The sequence below is a fragment of the Notothenia coriiceps genome, unplaced genomic scaffold (genome assembly GCF_000735185.1).
Source record: "Notothenia coriiceps isolate Sejong01 unplaced genomic scaffold, NC01 NC01_scaffold00002824, whole genome shotgun sequence".
Lineage (NCBI taxonomy): Eukaryota > Metazoa > Chordata > Actinopteri > Perciformes > Nototheniidae > Notothenia > Notothenia coriiceps.
Window position 1 is genome coordinate 63,722 of NW_011335525.1, and position 17,020 is coordinate 80,741.

Genomic DNA, 17,020 nt, shown 5'->3' on the forward strand with positions numbered 1-17,020 from the left:
ACACACACACACACACACACACACACACACACACACACACACACACACACATAATTGGGTCAACAGACCGCACATAATATGATCCTTCTGCAGCTCTGCATCCACATTCACACATGACACATGCTACACAATATCTGAGGTTCATGACCTCAACACTCTTTCTTCAAAAACCTTGTGCCCCTTAATCAAGTTCAAACCACAACTACCCCGTCGCCCACATGATCCCCCCCCACCACCATCTCATCCCCTTTACACTTATTCCTTCACATCTGACCCTTTTTCCCACTCAGCCCCTCCCCATGATGCTCTTATTTTCTCACTCGCCCTGCAAAGCTCTTGTAGCCCCGTCTTTGTGTACTGTGTGTGTGTGTGTGTGTGTGTGTGTGTGTGTGTGTGTGTGTGTGTGTGTGTGTGTGTGTGTGTGTGTGTGTGTGTGTGTGTGTGTGTGTGTGTGTGTATATGACTGCCCTCATTGTATTGATGATGTCTCTGTCTGTGCACTAACAACAGACAGATTTAGAGGGAAATGTATGGGCATTGTTAAAGCAATTCATTCTAGCCCATTAGATCTTAAGTAGCCCGCGTTACAGCTGGTTTACACACACACACATGCCTTTGTGTAAGAGTGTGTTTCAGAGCGTAACGATGGACTTCACATCTGACGTAAAAAAATAAATACAGAGGGAAACAAGCTTGACAAGAGAAAGCAATCAAAGATGATTAAAGGCATGGAGACACATTAATGTGCTCCGTATGAGTAAATATCTTCAGTTTTATCTTACAGCTTCCCCACCCATCCTGCCGCCCACCATCTTACTCCGTCCTTCATGTCCTCTCAGTTTAACCAGTAAATCCTCTCCCTCTTCACTCCCGTTTACTCATCATCTTCTCCCCTCCCGCCACTCCTTTCTCTCTCCACTTCCCTTCATCCCTCCTCTCTCTCTGAGTGTATCTTGCTGGTTTAATACCTGCTGCTCCTATCAGGGGATTATTTACTGTATTACCCAGGGGCGACTGGCTGTGAGTTGATGCGGACGTCTTCCAATTAGAAGGGTTATCCCAGCAATAGTGACCAACATGTCTTAACCCCAGGTTTCTCCCGATGTCATTGCCGATGTCATTGCCAATGTGTGTGTGTGTGTGTGTGTGTGTGTGTGTGTGTGTGTGTGTGTGTGTGTGTGTGTGTGTGTGTGTGTGTGTGTGTGTGTGTGTGTGTGTGTGTGTGTGTGTGTGTATATTTATTGGTGTGATAACTTCCTTGAGCAGGTGGCATCTTGCATGGCAGCTTCAGTATGAATGGGTGTGAATGGGGGAATGATGAATTGTATGTCAATCGCTTTGGGGACTCGCAAAGACTGGATAAAGCGCTATGTAAAATGAAGTCCATTTACCATTTAATCAACCACAGTTTAGGATATCATACATTAAAAGGGAGGGGGAAGGTAGACACTAGTTCAGAAGTCCAATAATTGCTAACAAACATTAGCCAAATTAGCTTTGAATAAAGGAAATGATCCTACACATACATCACTGAGATATTTAAGTTACAGCAACCACTTTGAACTGAAGCTAACTCTGTGAGATTAAGTGCTGCTTAACTCTAATGTCAGGTGAAAAGGACATAATAAAGCTTATTTGCTGTAGCCAAATGAGCACACTAACATGCATGCAACTGGAGCTCAGTGGATGAGACCGTACATGTTTTAGTCAGTGAAATAACTGGGTCCATGATGGGTCCAAACCAAACTGTATCCAAAATAAATGCATCCAATTAGCGGTAGAGCTAAATGACATGTCTCATTTTATACTCGGTACGTAGAGCAGTGTGTGTTGATCACACAAACTGCATGTAAACAGTTGACAACACACAGACACCTAATGCCCTTCAGTGAAAAGATGCTGCAATATAAGACTGGGGGGGCAAATAATGATTATTCTTTAAGCCTCAATCTGATCTGCATTGACACTCGTCTTGACTTTAATGAGCTCTTTGGGTCTCACCATCTCATACCCAAGCAACATCAAGGTTATAATCCTTCACATGTTTATAATCAAATGCCATTTTTGATACGAAGTACTGCTGACATTTACCCAGCATTAATGAATGTATACACATCTATTAAGTAGCTTTGATCCTTACTGCTGAGCCCAGGCTGGATTAAAATGCCCTACATGCAGCATGAAGGATGTGGGAAAATTAACCAGGAATGAAATGCTAAGAAATGTAACTTTAATAAGCATTTTTATGATTGTAATAATACAATTCAGTGTTAGAGCTGTTCATTTATTGAGTCATGGTCAGCTGCAGATTCAGTTTGTCATAGTTGGCCTGATGTCACCTAAATTAAAGATTTATTACAAAGAACAATATATTTGTTTAAATCTTAGGGAAAGATTGGAGTAATGTATCACCATGCCATAATGTTTTATTAAGTAATCTCTTGCTAATTGTTTGGGTTTAAAAATGTAAGAAGTGAATAAATAAGTATTTCCGCCTATAACACGTGAAGAAATAGGATAAAAATGACAAATATAAATGTCCACAGTCCACAATGTCCTATAATTACTTGTTTTTTCCAGCAATCCAAATCCCAGAGATATTCAAGTAACTCTGGAAAAGCTGGATCCATCTCCAAATATTTGAGAATTAAATCAATTTAATTAATTTCCTGTTGATTGACCGATCCATTAAAAGACTGATTGTTGCAGCACCACATACTCTCCACGTAGCACGAAACACTAAATCAAGAAGCAGCCTCTCCTATCCAAACACTCTGCACCTGCACACAAATGGAGGAAGCCCACACATGTGGTTGGTGCTGAGCCAAAAATAAGGTATGATGTCATATTAAATGGAGAACAAAGAATCGCATGAGCAAACCAGGAACGCACACACATACACTCTTTTTTCTCTCACACAGACACATATAAAACATTCAATAAGAAATATTAAAGCTAATCATGAAATATTAAAAAGCGCCAAAAAACTATTTCGGCACTGAGTGAGTCACACACACACACACACACACACACACACACACACACACACACACACACACACACACACAGCTCCCTCTGACTGTATAATTTATTTCTCGTCTCTGCATCAAATCTGCTTCTGTCTCCATGGCAACCTTTCTAGGCCAGGGAGAAGACCAATCAGAGAGAAATAAGAAATAACGGAGGGCGACTGAGAGAGATGAAGAAAAGGGGAAGACGGGGGAGAATATGGGATGTAAAGAAGTGATCGGGGGGAGTAAATGATAGAGGAATAGTTTGTATGTTTTTGGGTGCATGTGTGTGTGATTAGAAGAGCAGAGTCCACACAGCGGCTCAGCGTCTGTGGTCACAATACTCTGTGCCCTGCTGCTGGGTCGATGTCTGAAATATCTCACAGTTTACACAGCCTTCAGAGTCAGATAAACACAAACAGTGGAGTGTAACCACATGGCTGGCTCCCAGTTACACCACATGGGCCTTCCTGCTTAAATAAGACTGAGTGGACTTGATTTGAGTAAATGTAGGTCGATTTACAGTCATTATGTTCGTATGACTGCGGTCCAGGGGAGATCGTGAACATCCAAAATGCTGGCATTGCAAGAAGGGAGAAGAGCAGCCATGTTTTCTGCTGGATGGCAGTACATTTTTGACTTTATTAAATCATTTTCAAAAAAGGGTTTCCTTAGACTACCCACTCCAAAACTCACAGAAGAGCAGATCACATTTTCACTGAAATAAAAATGTGATTATGTTTAACCACAACTGCAATACGGGGCTTATCATATCTCTTTCAGAATAGTTATGTTTACATTGGATGTTGGGTTGCAAGTTTATTCCAACGCCTGAAATGTCTGCAAAATAAAAATGTGTTTCTTTGGATTATGTATTAGGATTCTAGTAGCCCCGATATATTATGACTTTTTATTTTTGTTTCCAAGCTAGGATGGCATTTATTTGTAGAGAATGAGAATCCATTATGATTTATTTTACAATGCAGTATTTTTTATCAGCTGTTATGTTGATATGTAACAATGGGCCTCGTCTGGATGTGAACCTGGGAAGATGTAGTTTTATACTATAACAATATACATTTTCTATTTTTGAAGTGACTGGTGGATTGGAAGCATTTAAAAGTGTATCTTCTCCCGAACCTCTTCTCAAGTAGTTAAAAACGAGTTATGGCTTTTCCCTTCAGTTTTAAAGTGTGAATTAGAAAATGTGCATAAAATGGGTAGAAATATCCATATATAGTCATTAAAGGAAATGTACCATACCAATGTACAAGCAACGCGGTGCACATAATGTTAATTGGGTAACTATGTGACTCTAACATAGTGTCTGTTTTAGTGATATTGCCTGTGCAGCTGTACAGCAACAGGCTGTATTATATTACAGAGCCAAAAAATCAGCGCCTCATCAATCCCCGGAGAAAAGATTAAAAAAAATCCTCTTAAGACTACAGGGCAATTGCTTTAATTGGGGAGGATGATTAAACATATTAACCTTAACTCACTCAAGCATTCTGCATAAAACAATGTCATAGTTGAAGTGGGGTGTAACATCTTCCAACAATACATGCATACTAAGTCTTCCCAGTCTGATGGGGAGAACCTCTCACCTGCAGACGAGCGTGGCGATGATGACGCACCAGGCGGTGCAGCAGCAGTCAGGGCTGGGCTGCTGGGAGTGAGTGTGAGAGTGAGACGAGTCGTCCCTCTTACGTCTCCGGCAGCAGAGCCAGAAAGAGTAGAAGAGGAGAAAGATGAGGTCCAGGCCCAGACACAGCAACGCCACAGAGCCCAGCAGCAAAATGGACTAGAGACAGGAGAGAATCAAAAAGAAAAACAATGTCAAATGTCAGTTTATGTTGAACGTTTTCTGTCAAACTTCAGTCCTTATCACCAGGGACAATTAAGGAAGTGGGTTATATATACAGGAAGCAAATCAGCTGATATGAGCAGAAACCAAGACACAAAGACGGACAGAGGATTTGGTTCTTCTTGTGCAGACAGACGCGCACAGATCGTGTTTCTCTCTGCAGCTATTTGCGGCCATAAAGTAGTAGCTGTTAAATGGCTGTTTGATGGATTCCATGAAAAACACATTTGCACACCATCAAACGTGCACACCTCCATGGAGAGAGCGGAAGTGCTGCAGAGACCCACCACACAGATCACACACCCTCTAAAAGCTTTGAAGTGTAAAAGTAGGAAGGGCTGGGGGAGGGGGGGGGGTTACATTTGGAACAAAAAGAGACGCGAGAGAGAGAGAGAGAGAGAGAGAGAGAGAGGAAAAGAAGGAGATGTGAAAGGACACGACTGAAGCCAAAAAGGGAGAAATGGTTGAAGACAGGGATGAGGGCTGTTACAGCAATTTGTCTGGAGCTGATTACATCTGTTTTTAACACACACACACACACACACACACACACACACACACACACACACACACACACACACACACACACACACACACACAGTAAATGTCTGGAAAAGTCGTTGTACTGCAGGGCCATGAAGCAGAGACAAAGGCACGTTTCTGGAAAACAGAAATGTCCACCTGCTCCACTGCTTGCGGTCGACAAAGGAATGATGCCACAGTCCTTCTAGAAACAGCAACAGTGGGACTCCTCCACGAATGATATCAAAATCTGTCTCCACCTCTGAGATTCCCACAGACTTCCTGGCTTCCCGGGCCTCTTTACTGCTGCGTTTCGTGCTGACTTGATTTTTTCCTCCCTGCCAGCCAGCAATTTCCTCACCCTGCAGCGATTTCTCTACTGTAAATATGTGTGTGACTTGAGTGTGCCAGAATAGACTTCATTTACATAAAGCATTTAATGTAAAGCATGTATCAAGGATTTTAGTTTGGCAATGTAAAGTATGAAGGTTTGGGCCAGTGTTTCCCCACATAGACGTCTGGACCCAGATGTTACATGTGTGGGGTTGCAAGATATATAACAGCATAGGAAAGCAAGGAAATTGCATTCCCACATCAAAGGATTAACATTTGTTCTCAGAATTTAGCTTTTTGTCTTTTGAATTACGGGATTATTTGACCTCTTCAGGTTTGAAAAGGTCTAAATCAGAATCATTTACAACCGTAATATTCAAACTTGAGGGGGCTTCTTCCAGGGTTAGAACATAATTATTTACAGCCATGCGTCAACTTGCTCACATGCACAATGATAATGTTGTGATGTTTAGCGAGTATTGTGTTTACCGCCTTCACGACTGTAATTGGGAGATTTAGTGCGTAATCCTTACATTTGCTTATAAGAATAAAGTAGATCTGAAGCTGAAAGGTTTGTCAATGGTTGTATTGTAGGGCTGCTCAATTAAATCGTATTTTAATCGCAATTACGATTTTGGCTAGCAACGATTATGAAAACAACATAATCGAAATAAAACTATTTTCTTTTTTTTTTATTGGTTTTTCAGTTGAATTATACTTAAAGTTCACGGTAATCAACTGTTAAAAACATACTGTTAAAATATTTTTTTTCAATAAATGGAAGTTTTCAAAGTAAATGAATAATCGTTTTTAATAATCGTGATATCAATTATTGCCCCAAAGAATCGAGATTATGATTTTTGCCATAATCGAGCAGCCCTTTTGTATTGTATTTAGTCGTAAACCATGTTCAGGTCATCATCAGGTCAGCGCTACCACCCAACTACTCATCCTCTGGATACCATCAATATCTGTAGAACATTTCCTGGAAATCCATCAAATAATTGTTGATATTTGGCAAACACATGGGCAGACTAACCATTATCGCTACATGGTTAAAAACACTAGTATCTCCAATAAGATACATTTTGGATATCTAGGGCAACATGTACTTATCTGATTAAGAAGCTTTTATTCTCTGGAGCCTGATTTGGTATGCTGTTATTCCAAGGAAAGTCCTCATCCTCAGAAACACTTGTATCTCCATTGGGATTGGATTGTTAATGCAAAATGCGGTCCGTGGCTTATCTGTTCCACCTCTGGAGACTAATCTGGCATGTTGTTTTTCCAAGGAAATTCCTGAATCTCATTAACATCACAGACATAACTGTTGTTCAGACTAACCAGCCACACTGCAGGCAGCTCATATTCTGTCACCAGCTTTTCTTCAAAGGCACAAATCTCTTTCACATTGAGGAACAATGCAGACTAACAAGGTCGGCATTTCAAAGTAAAGTGTGATTAGTGGTAGATTTATCACCAGGCCAGCAAAAGGGCACTGCATTAAATCTGATGGGCTGCTTCTCCTCCAGCGCGGCTAGTGGGTCAGTGGAGCACTACAGCGGAGAGGACACCATTTGATATCGGTCTGTAATAGGATGTGACCTGTGGTGTAATGTGACATCTGAAGGGAGGGACGAAGGCTAATCTTTGATACGCAGTCCGAACCACAACCCTCAGTCCCTGGTGAGGAATCAGAGCACTTCTATTGTCTCTAACTACAGCCTACAGGCTAGGAGATATGAATGACTGGAATTAAAATGAACTTGGAAAATGAACGCTGCTCAGGTGGTTTAAATAGTAAAAGGTGATCTAATTTTGCTACGAGGCTATATGTTTTATCTGTAGTCGATGTAAAGTCACCATAAAAACTAAATATATTTCAAATAATAAGTAAATAAATAGTAAATAGAATCATTAAAAACATGCAACATAGAGGCTCACAAAGCTGGAAATGCTAATAAAAATAATAAAACATAACATACATATTACATAGCCAGTGGAAAGCCACGGGTTGAAGCAGTAGAGAAAGACAGAGGGCTGTACAATCCAATAGATAGAACTGATTCCTAACTTACTTTTAAATGTTATAACGTTTAAATAAACAGAATTTTGCTTGTTCTGTGCTGTGACTAAAATGACTTTTCCTAAGCGTAATAACGCGTTCTCCTCCTCTTGTTTACCTATATCCAGTTGTCCTTGTGTTGATAGACTGTCTGCGCAGAGGTGAGGTTAAGCCATGTAAGATCTTGTACAGACGGCATTTGCATGTTTATTCATGTTTTCAGAGCTCAACAACTTGCAGGGCAGTCAGTCACAGGGCAGCAACTACAATTATGTTCATTATAAAATCATCTGCTTATCATTTACCAGATAAATGGATAAATCAGGGGGTCTATGTCCATCCCAAAATCTAAGGTGATGTATTTGTATGTCTTGTTTTGATTAAACCCCAGATATGTTTAGTTTAATATAATAGAAACACATTAAGCCTATATATTTAAGAGACCAAACCATGGATGTATAATAAGAACTGGATACAGCGTGGGAGGCGGGGCCTAGTTCATTCCTATGAGAGTTGCTCATTGGTGCATGAAGACAAAATGGCCCAACTTTTGAGAGAGCGAAACGTCACGAAAGTATTCATATAATCATATAATCCGTTCTTATTGTGCATCCATGGGTAAAGGTAAAACTCATGTAGTACTGAACACGTCACATGAACTTGCCTGGGCGACGCGGTCCCGTGGGTTGGATCCACGTTCATTATACCGAGGAAAATAACTCTCAGAATAACGTTATTAGCACATTTTACAACTTGAGGACCGAATGTTTTTAATAAGGGTTATACAAACGTTCATACTGGGTAGTTTATTTAGTTTAAAAAAAAATATCCAACGATTTACAGACGTCTCTTTCCCAATGTTAGTCAAAGGGAAAAAGTCTTTCCGGGCCCAGTGACTGATACGGAAGTGTAGTACCGCCGTTTGGCCACAACGAATATTTTCCTCAGAGTCCGGCGCACTTCCTGGGGGCTTGGGCCAGACCTGAATGTTCTGCCATATTGTATGAAAAATGACACAAATTAAGTATAAAGTATCAAATCTAAGCAACAACCTGCATCTATGTGTCATTTGTCAGTTTCTTTGTTGGCACATTATCTCTTTCTCATGAGAAACCAGTTGTTAAGCAGGGCTGAGAGAGAGTTCATCGACAGATTGCTAGTCCACAACAGGTTAAAGAAGATGAGGGTGGGAGGAGGGGGGAGATAAGCTCGGTAGATTCTTAGTCTCTGGTATTATTCTATGTTATTATCTATAGGCTTAGTGCCTGAAACATCTATGGTGAAAGCGTACTGTGCTCCACTAATGCACTGTTTGACCTATTGTGTCAACGATAATACCAGAGAGAGTAGAATGCATTAAGCTTCAAATAATGAAACCTCGCGCAATAACGGCCAAAGCTTTTATTGATATGTCACGCTAAAGGAATAGCAATAGTGTAACAGATACAGTGATACAAAATGACAATATAAAGTGTGTTAGTTTCCATATGAATTCAAGTGTAGAGTTGAAATAGTAAATCAATAAAAAGTCAACAAAAAACTAACAAATACTTAGATAATAAATCAATGATTAATGATTCGAGTCATATATCAAGCAGTTCTTTGGTCATATGATATTTAGCTATATATATTTGGGTTTCTTGGTTGGAAATACAAACAATCTGACCTTGAGGCTCATATGGGTAAAAATGGACAAACAGATTCATTAATAATAAAAACAAAACTGTCTATTAGTCATAATCTTTCTTTCTTGCTCGTCAATCGAGTAAAAACATCCTAGGCCTAGAACCAAAATAACTACATTTGCTGTGGAAAGTAAAGACAAGCATGTTTACGTCTGAAAAGTCATGACCACTGGATGTTTGACATGTTTGTGTGTCATTAACAAATTAATTGAACAATTACTTGACACATAAACATGTCAATCAACTTATCATGTCAGTGCATGTTTGCATATAAAGCAACAACACTGGATCCAGTATTTATTTATTTTAATTTGATTAATGTTACATTTATAAGCAGAGTAAGGGAAAGGTCTCTGCAGACAGCCGCTCTGCTCCCTCTGGTATGATGGCCGCTAGATTAACTGTCAGGCTTACAAACCATCAGAGCCGATTAAGTGTGGATCAATTAGCTACTAATAAGCGTGGTGAGCTTGTCTGTGCATGTGTGTGTGTGTGTGTGTGTGTGTGTGTGTGTGTGTGTGTGTGTGTGTGTGTGTGTGTGTGTGTGTGTGTGTGTACTTAGATGTAAGTGTGTGTACATATATGCTACTGGAGACCAGTTTGCAGGCTGGAGGATGGGCTAAATGTTAAACGGTCAAGCACAATGATCTACTTTCAATCTGGCCATTGCAGTGTGTGTGTGTGTGCGTGCACGCCTGTGAACGTGCGTGTGTGTGTTTGAGCTGACAGGATCAATCACTTCCACCTCAGTAAGTTGTCCTTGCACTCTCCCTGCCCGCGTGTTACTCTGTAGTTAAAGGGCTCCACTACTATCCTCTCAACTCCTTTCCTGAGGCGCTGACTGACCTTGGGTTCATCCTGCGAGTTTTCACCTGTTCTCCTGGGTCAAAGGGCAACCAAAGCACTAACGGCTCATCTGTGTTCAGACAAAGGCCTTTGTTGACTTGTTTGACTTATTTCTTATTTTAAACATAAAAAAAGGGGCCCTATTATGCTTTTGCAGTTTGCCTTTCTTGAAGTGTGTTATATAGGTTATTGTGCCGTCAAATGCCTCCATTGGACTTCTTTGTTTACTTCCATATCAGGGCTCCATGTAACACTTGTGCGTCTATTGGCTAGCGCTCCAACACATTGTACGTGATAGGCTAAGGGCAGGACATCTCTAAGCTGTTGACTTAACAGTCACAACAGAGCCGGCCAGCTAACCAATCAGAGCAGACTGGGCTCTGGTTTCAGACAGAGGGTGAAAAGAGGTGCTGCAGCACGCTTTTTGAACATTAAAGCATGGAAACATGTCACAGTGGAGACACTAAAGACAAATATGAACCTGAAAATTAGCATAGTAGGGCCCCTCTTTCTCCTAATCTGTAAACCAGTTGTTACTGGACAATCAAACATGCTTATATAAACATGAGTAGGGGCTAATTCATTATTTTTCTAATTGTCTAATTGCCTATTAGCTTTTATCTGTGTGTATGTGCTTTGGTATCTGTTGTGTGCTTATAGGTTGGGTTTAAAGTGCTTTTTATTGTCGAAATGTGTTTTAATTGTGCTCATGAGTTTTTGATTTTAATGCCATCCTCAGCCTACCAGGGACTGCAGATGAAAACTAGCCTCTGTGGCTAAATCTGGCACATCATGACTCAAGTGGTCATGCTAATTCATGTGCATTGTCCCTAATTATATAAATAAAAACAAATACAGATCCACTTTGTTCCTTTTCAAAATGATAATATCTTTCACTGTGCAAACCATAGCAAACTATTCAGAATACCAATTACAGATTTACTTTAGACGGCTGGGGAAATGTGTTATTACAGGTCACATGAGTCCTCTGTAATGTTCTGCAGCTGTTTCACTGTGACTGGGAGCTGACGATTCTACCATAATACAAATAGACGAACACACACACACACAGAGGGACTGACACACATGCTATTCTAATGCCTTGCAGAACCTCAGGATAACAGCTCCTATTACAGCTCGTCGGGAGAAAGAAATAAGGCAGTTGTCTTGCAGGAAGACATTGAGTCAGCATCCCAAATTAAGTCAATGTCATCGGAGAACAACTGCTCTCGTAAATGAATGCTAACCAGTGTGTTTAAGGGGAAGGTCCTCCAGAATAACAACATGAGTGAGTGAGTGACATTGTGTGAGAAGAAAGTTTTAAGCAGCTTCAGAGCTCGAGAGCTGAATACAAATGAACCTGAGACAAACATATCGGAAAGAAAAACACTACACAGAAGAATCTCTCTCTCTATTGTGTGTTGTGGTGACGGACTCAGTGCACTGAAGGACACTGTGTAGGACCTTGTTTGTGTGTGTGTGTGTGTGTGTGTGTGTGTGTGTGTGTGTGTGTGTGTGTGTGTGTGTGTGTGTGTGTCTCAGCTGGATGAGTGGATGCATGAAAGCCTTTGAGACAGATATAGTGAGCCAATCTAAAGACGGGCTTCGGTGAAAGAGTGAAAGACAGAAAGAGAGCATTCTTTCACAACAGACTACAGCCCCCCCCTCTCTCCCCCTCTCTTTCCCCTTTTCCCTCCCCCCCTCTATCCAATTCAACCTCCTTCTTCTCGTTCTTCTCACCCTCTATCCCTCCCTCTCCCTCCCCTCGTCTAGCCAGAATTAATGATTTCACCCTGACTAGAATCCCTGCATTCAAACCAACACAAACACAATAACACACACAAACCCCTGAGGGAGATCTGTGACCTCACCTCAACAAACAATGCTAAGTGCTAAACACTCACTGACACAGAAAGTGAACATACTGTAACATACAACATATATAACATGCACAACTTCTGTGCGTACAAATAACATAGAAACAAACATATGATTATAGAGCGGGGTGCTCAGTGACATAGAAACAGCCTCATCGGCTAAAATATGTCAGGATGTAATTAGTCTAAAAAGGGGGGTTCTTAAAATTCCAGTGGTCACACACACTCACAAAGGCCCTTAGTGAAATGCTGAATAGCTCGCAGGAAGTGGCTATTTGGCAATTTAGAAGCACCTCCCATGGCTCTTCTCTCTTTCCTCTCGCCTCCAATCAGTCTCTTTTTATCTCTCTCACTCCTCCTGCATCTCACTCCACTTCCCATCTCCCTCCCATGTTCATGGCTGTGGGGGCCTTCCCACGCTCGGCTCTTGAACTTACACACCCTGCCTCTTCTCCCCCCCCATGCATGTCAGCAAACTGCATTGAGGGAAATGTGGGATTCTAAGCGATGTGTCTCGGCTTTTTGTGGCTTCGCAGGGTTTGTGTTTCTGGTGCAGAGACCTGGAAGTCACCTTGATTGAGGATTCAAATGAAATGCAGCAAAACTGGGCCAAAGCCCCTCCTGGAGATGGAGCTGCTCTCTAACAAGGCAGCGCTGCAGACTCAGTCGGAGCGCAGAGAGACTCCAATTATGCTTCTCATGATTGGTTTTACTTCTTGGTTATTTTTCGAATTAATCGATTACTTGTACATTTCAATTAGCATTAGCTCAAATGGGTTTCTTAAATGTCTTGTTTTGTTCAGCCAACAGTTCAGAGTCCGTACGTCTTCAATTCAAAATAGTATACAAGCAGAAAAATCCTCATGTTTAAGACACTGGAACCAAAAATGATTAGCATTTCGGCTCTTTAAATAACTTACAATACAAATTGTCACAATCACGACAATTTTCTGTCCATCATCATAACACATTTTTTCGCCTCGTGACAAATTGATAGCCACGCAAGCAATGCCTACTCGCTATCCCTCGTCAGATTGTCTAGGCTAGGGTGATGTGTAGGAGCTTCAAGCTGTTCATCTAAAGTCTCATTTTAATAGTTTTCAGAGTCCTGAAGACTCGAATAATAGCAAACATCTGAGAAAACATAAAAAAAATGAAATGCTGAGTCTTTGTCTTCCCGATCTCGCTATTTATCTTGCTCAGATTGATATTGAAACCTTAAAGGGTTCGAACCCCTGCCTATTGATTATGCAATGTAATAAATTGTGCAGAAGCTTTATCCATAACAAAGATGGAGCAGGTAGGGGATCAGTGCTTTCATTCAAGGACATTTCACACACACACACACACACACACACACACCATTGATCGATGCAGGGAGGGAACCCACAACTCTGTGGTTGCAGGACAGCCTCAGTCACCACTTGGCCACTCTGCTGTGAAATTGCAGTGTGGGCAGGTGGCAGAAGGTGGGACGATAAGGTGATGGTGAAGGGGGTGATGAATTCTGACTGGGAGGTTATAATTCCCCCGTACTTGTCTTACCTTCTGGTACTCAGAGTCCTCCGGTCTGAAGTCACTGCTCACCACCTGGAATTCGATGTTGAAGTGAGGCAACCGGTGGAGCAGATTCACCCACCAGGGCGGAGAGTAGTTCACCACGGCCGCCATCCTGATCCAGGGACCGTCACTTCTCTCTCTAAAGCGATTCCTCACACGGACACTGTAGAGAAAACCATGACGGTTGTGGGTTAACGGGGCATAGACATTATTTGACGGACAATTCACAGCACCTGTCGTGTTGGGGAAAGCTAGAATAGTAGTATCAATGTCATTTCTTCAAGCATTTTATTTAAATGGTTCAGTATCTACAGTCCTAAATCTGTCAGCTACCGATAGTCAAAGCCAGCTTCTATCAACTTGAATTACTGATGACTGACATAATTACAAAGTCAATATGATGAGTTATGTGTGATTAGTCACTAACTGGGGTGGGAACAACATGTCAATCTACTTGGCAATATATTGCACACTCTTTTTCCATTTGTTGAGAATACAATGGAACACAGATTTATTAAGATGCCTTACGAATTTCACATCCTAATTAGAATTTCTATTGAAAGAAAATACTTCAAACACATCCTGTCTCCAATATGTACTGATGGTGCTGAATGTTGATAACAGTGTGCAATAATACTGTCCTCGTCTGTCATTTCCACCATAATAAGAAACAAAACAATAAAGTGTTAATGTGAGAATGATATTTGTAATAGAAATGCAATTCAAAAAGCCAAAAAAGATTCCCTTTGTCACTGTGGCTATTTTAAATGGCATTAGGGGACAAAGGCATCACTGCAATACAGATACAGCATTGCAATATGCTATGTGACTGCATTATGATAACTGGGGACGACAATATAAGTGTCATTGAGCAGTTCATCCCATTCTAATCAACGAAAAGCCATTAAAGCTATCGCTGTGATAATATCTCTCCTAAAATGTCATTTTAAAGAGCCTGTTGTAAGCGAATATTAAACGCATGAGGTCATACTGTATATGAATGATCATAACAGCAGCATGGCTGACAGCAACATCGCATCACACAATTTACGCCCATACGGCAAAAAACCCTGGCTTCGTGAGATAAATATGCGATGAAATGGCCGTTATATATCAAACACCACACACACACACACACACACACACAGAGAGATACACACACGAGACTCATTTCTTTTACTGACTTGACTGTACGACAGCATGTAGGTCAACTCAGTCTATTGTTCATGTATATATTTCACTTATCCTCCATTAGTCTTGCAACATTCCCTTGCACTATTTTATTTATATTCTATTATTTCTCGCACTATTTGTATTGTTGTTATTGTTTATGTCTGTATATTAATGTTGCATTGTTGGAGGAGCCTGGGATTTAAGATTTTCATTGCCATAATTACACTGTAGCTACTGTGCATATGACAATAAAACCTTTGAATCTTGAATCGATGGTTTCCTCAGGAATTCAAGTCAATACACAAACAATATAAACGGATTAGCTGCTTTGACCGTTAAAACGACCGCAGTCTCGCGGAGTCTCCAAGGCAAAGGGTTAGAGAACCGTTAAGAATCCGCTTCAGGGTTCCGTGTCTGCGGACATCAAAGCCTCCGTGTGTCGGGAGGGGTTGGAAATGAAATATGTTAACCTACCTAGTGAAGCAGAAGCGGATGCAGACTCTCGTTTAGTGTCGTCTTGGGAGAGTCCAGGCCGGCGTGTATTTCACCTATTGTCTTCCCGGTGGTGGATTTGAACCCCCACAGCCGTGCGCTGCTGCATCAACGCGGCCGAACCGAGGCTGAAACCGCATTTAAACACAACAGACTACCCGGTCCACATTCATTTCACCCAGATACCCCGCTGTTTTTCACCGAAGAGCAACAATACCACGGAAGACTAGGGGTTCAATAAGACACTATCTTCTTTAATTTCGTTCAGGACCGTCGTGTTTCTCCCTTAAAACATGACGGTTTGTGCTCCTCGTGCGGTGTTGTTCCCACGGTCGGTTCAGTGAGTAAAGCGCTGCTGCGGCGACTCAATTGGATGGCATTGTTGGAGCGTGAAGCAAACACGGTGTTTAAAAAGCCCTGAAGGACGGGGCTTTGCGGCAGCTCTCAAGCTCTGCATGCAAAAGTGTGTGTGTGTGTGTGTGTGTGAGTGTGTGTGTGTGTGTGTGTGTGTGAGAGAAAGAGAGAGCAAATGCACAAAGAGGTCGCCCCCTAACGTTGAAATGATGGTAGTGCAAAAATGTGATCAAAATGTAAAGCATTTCCCTGTTTTGTGTTTGTTTGGAGCAGTAATATTATCCAAATACTAAATCAAAACTTTCTACCTCTGCTTTACGACAAGAGCATAATCAGACACAGGTTTCACTATAAAAACAGCATTTTATTACATTTTTCAGAACAGAAGCTACACACACAAGAAACAGCACCCATCCATTCTCTCTGTTGACCTCCTTATAGGTTTTGTTTATTTAAAAGCAAAAACATAATTGGCATCAGACATACTCCCTGTGTGTCCTCCACTGTACTGACTGTGTGTTTAGTATTGCAGCAGACTGATCTATAATTTATTCACAGTTTGATCAATAGTGCATCAGTTGAGAATCATCCCTCAGTCATACCTCAGAATCAGCCATTATTTATTAAGTGCACATGATAGATTTGTGTAATGTCGTTTGTGTGTTACAAATCAGGCATGACAAAATAAGAGCCATTCATTATTCTAAGTCTGTGAGATCCAGAGGAGTGACGTGGCTCACTATGGCCAAGATAAATTAACACATTTATTACTGATATTTTAATTGAAAACCATGCAGTAGGCACTTTGGTAAACAAACAACTATTGATAAAACAGAAGACTGTTGAAAATATATTTGGCTCAAATGATTACAAATGAAAGGAAAGTCTATTTTATGTTCATGTGAGTGCTTTCTACTAAAAGAGAACATCCTAAGTATAGACTCATGTCAACACTGGGATGAATCAACATATTGTATTTTGACAGCATCATAAATAAATCATGATCCAAGTGAGGTGTTTATGTGCCTCTTAACTTCATGTCATAACCCTGAACCCAATGTCCCAGAATGCTCTGGTTATTACTGTAGAGAATAAAAGCATTTTGCATTCAGAAAATATCGTCTGTTTCAGAAATCACTCACTACTCCCTCCCTCCCTATTAACTATCTAGGGAGCGTTATGTGGACGTCTATAAAGGGAGCTCATTGGCTAAATGAAAAAAAATACTACAACTT

At 41.0% G+C, this 17,020-nt stretch overlaps 1 protein-coding gene across 1 annotated transcript in view; it reads right to left on the bottom strand.

Annotated features, from left to right (window-relative positions):
* The window catches only part of LOC104940898 (protein tweety homolog 3-like), a 26,426-nt gene extending 10,537 nt beyond the window's left edge, over nt 1-15,889 (bottom strand). The window contains exons 1-3 of the mRNA XM_010765910.1: nt 15,414-15,889; nt 13,752-13,929; nt 4,619-4,815 (exon numbers count right to left, since the gene is read on the bottom strand). Coding sequence (XP_010764212.1) covers nt 4,619-4,815; nt 13,752-13,877 — 323 coding nt within the window. The 5' untranslated portion in view covers nt 13,878-13,929; nt 15,414-15,889. The remainder of the gene's footprint in view (nt 1-4,618; nt 4,816-13,751; nt 13,930-15,413) is intronic.
* Between the last annotated feature and the right edge of the window lie 1,131 nt (nt 15,890-17,020).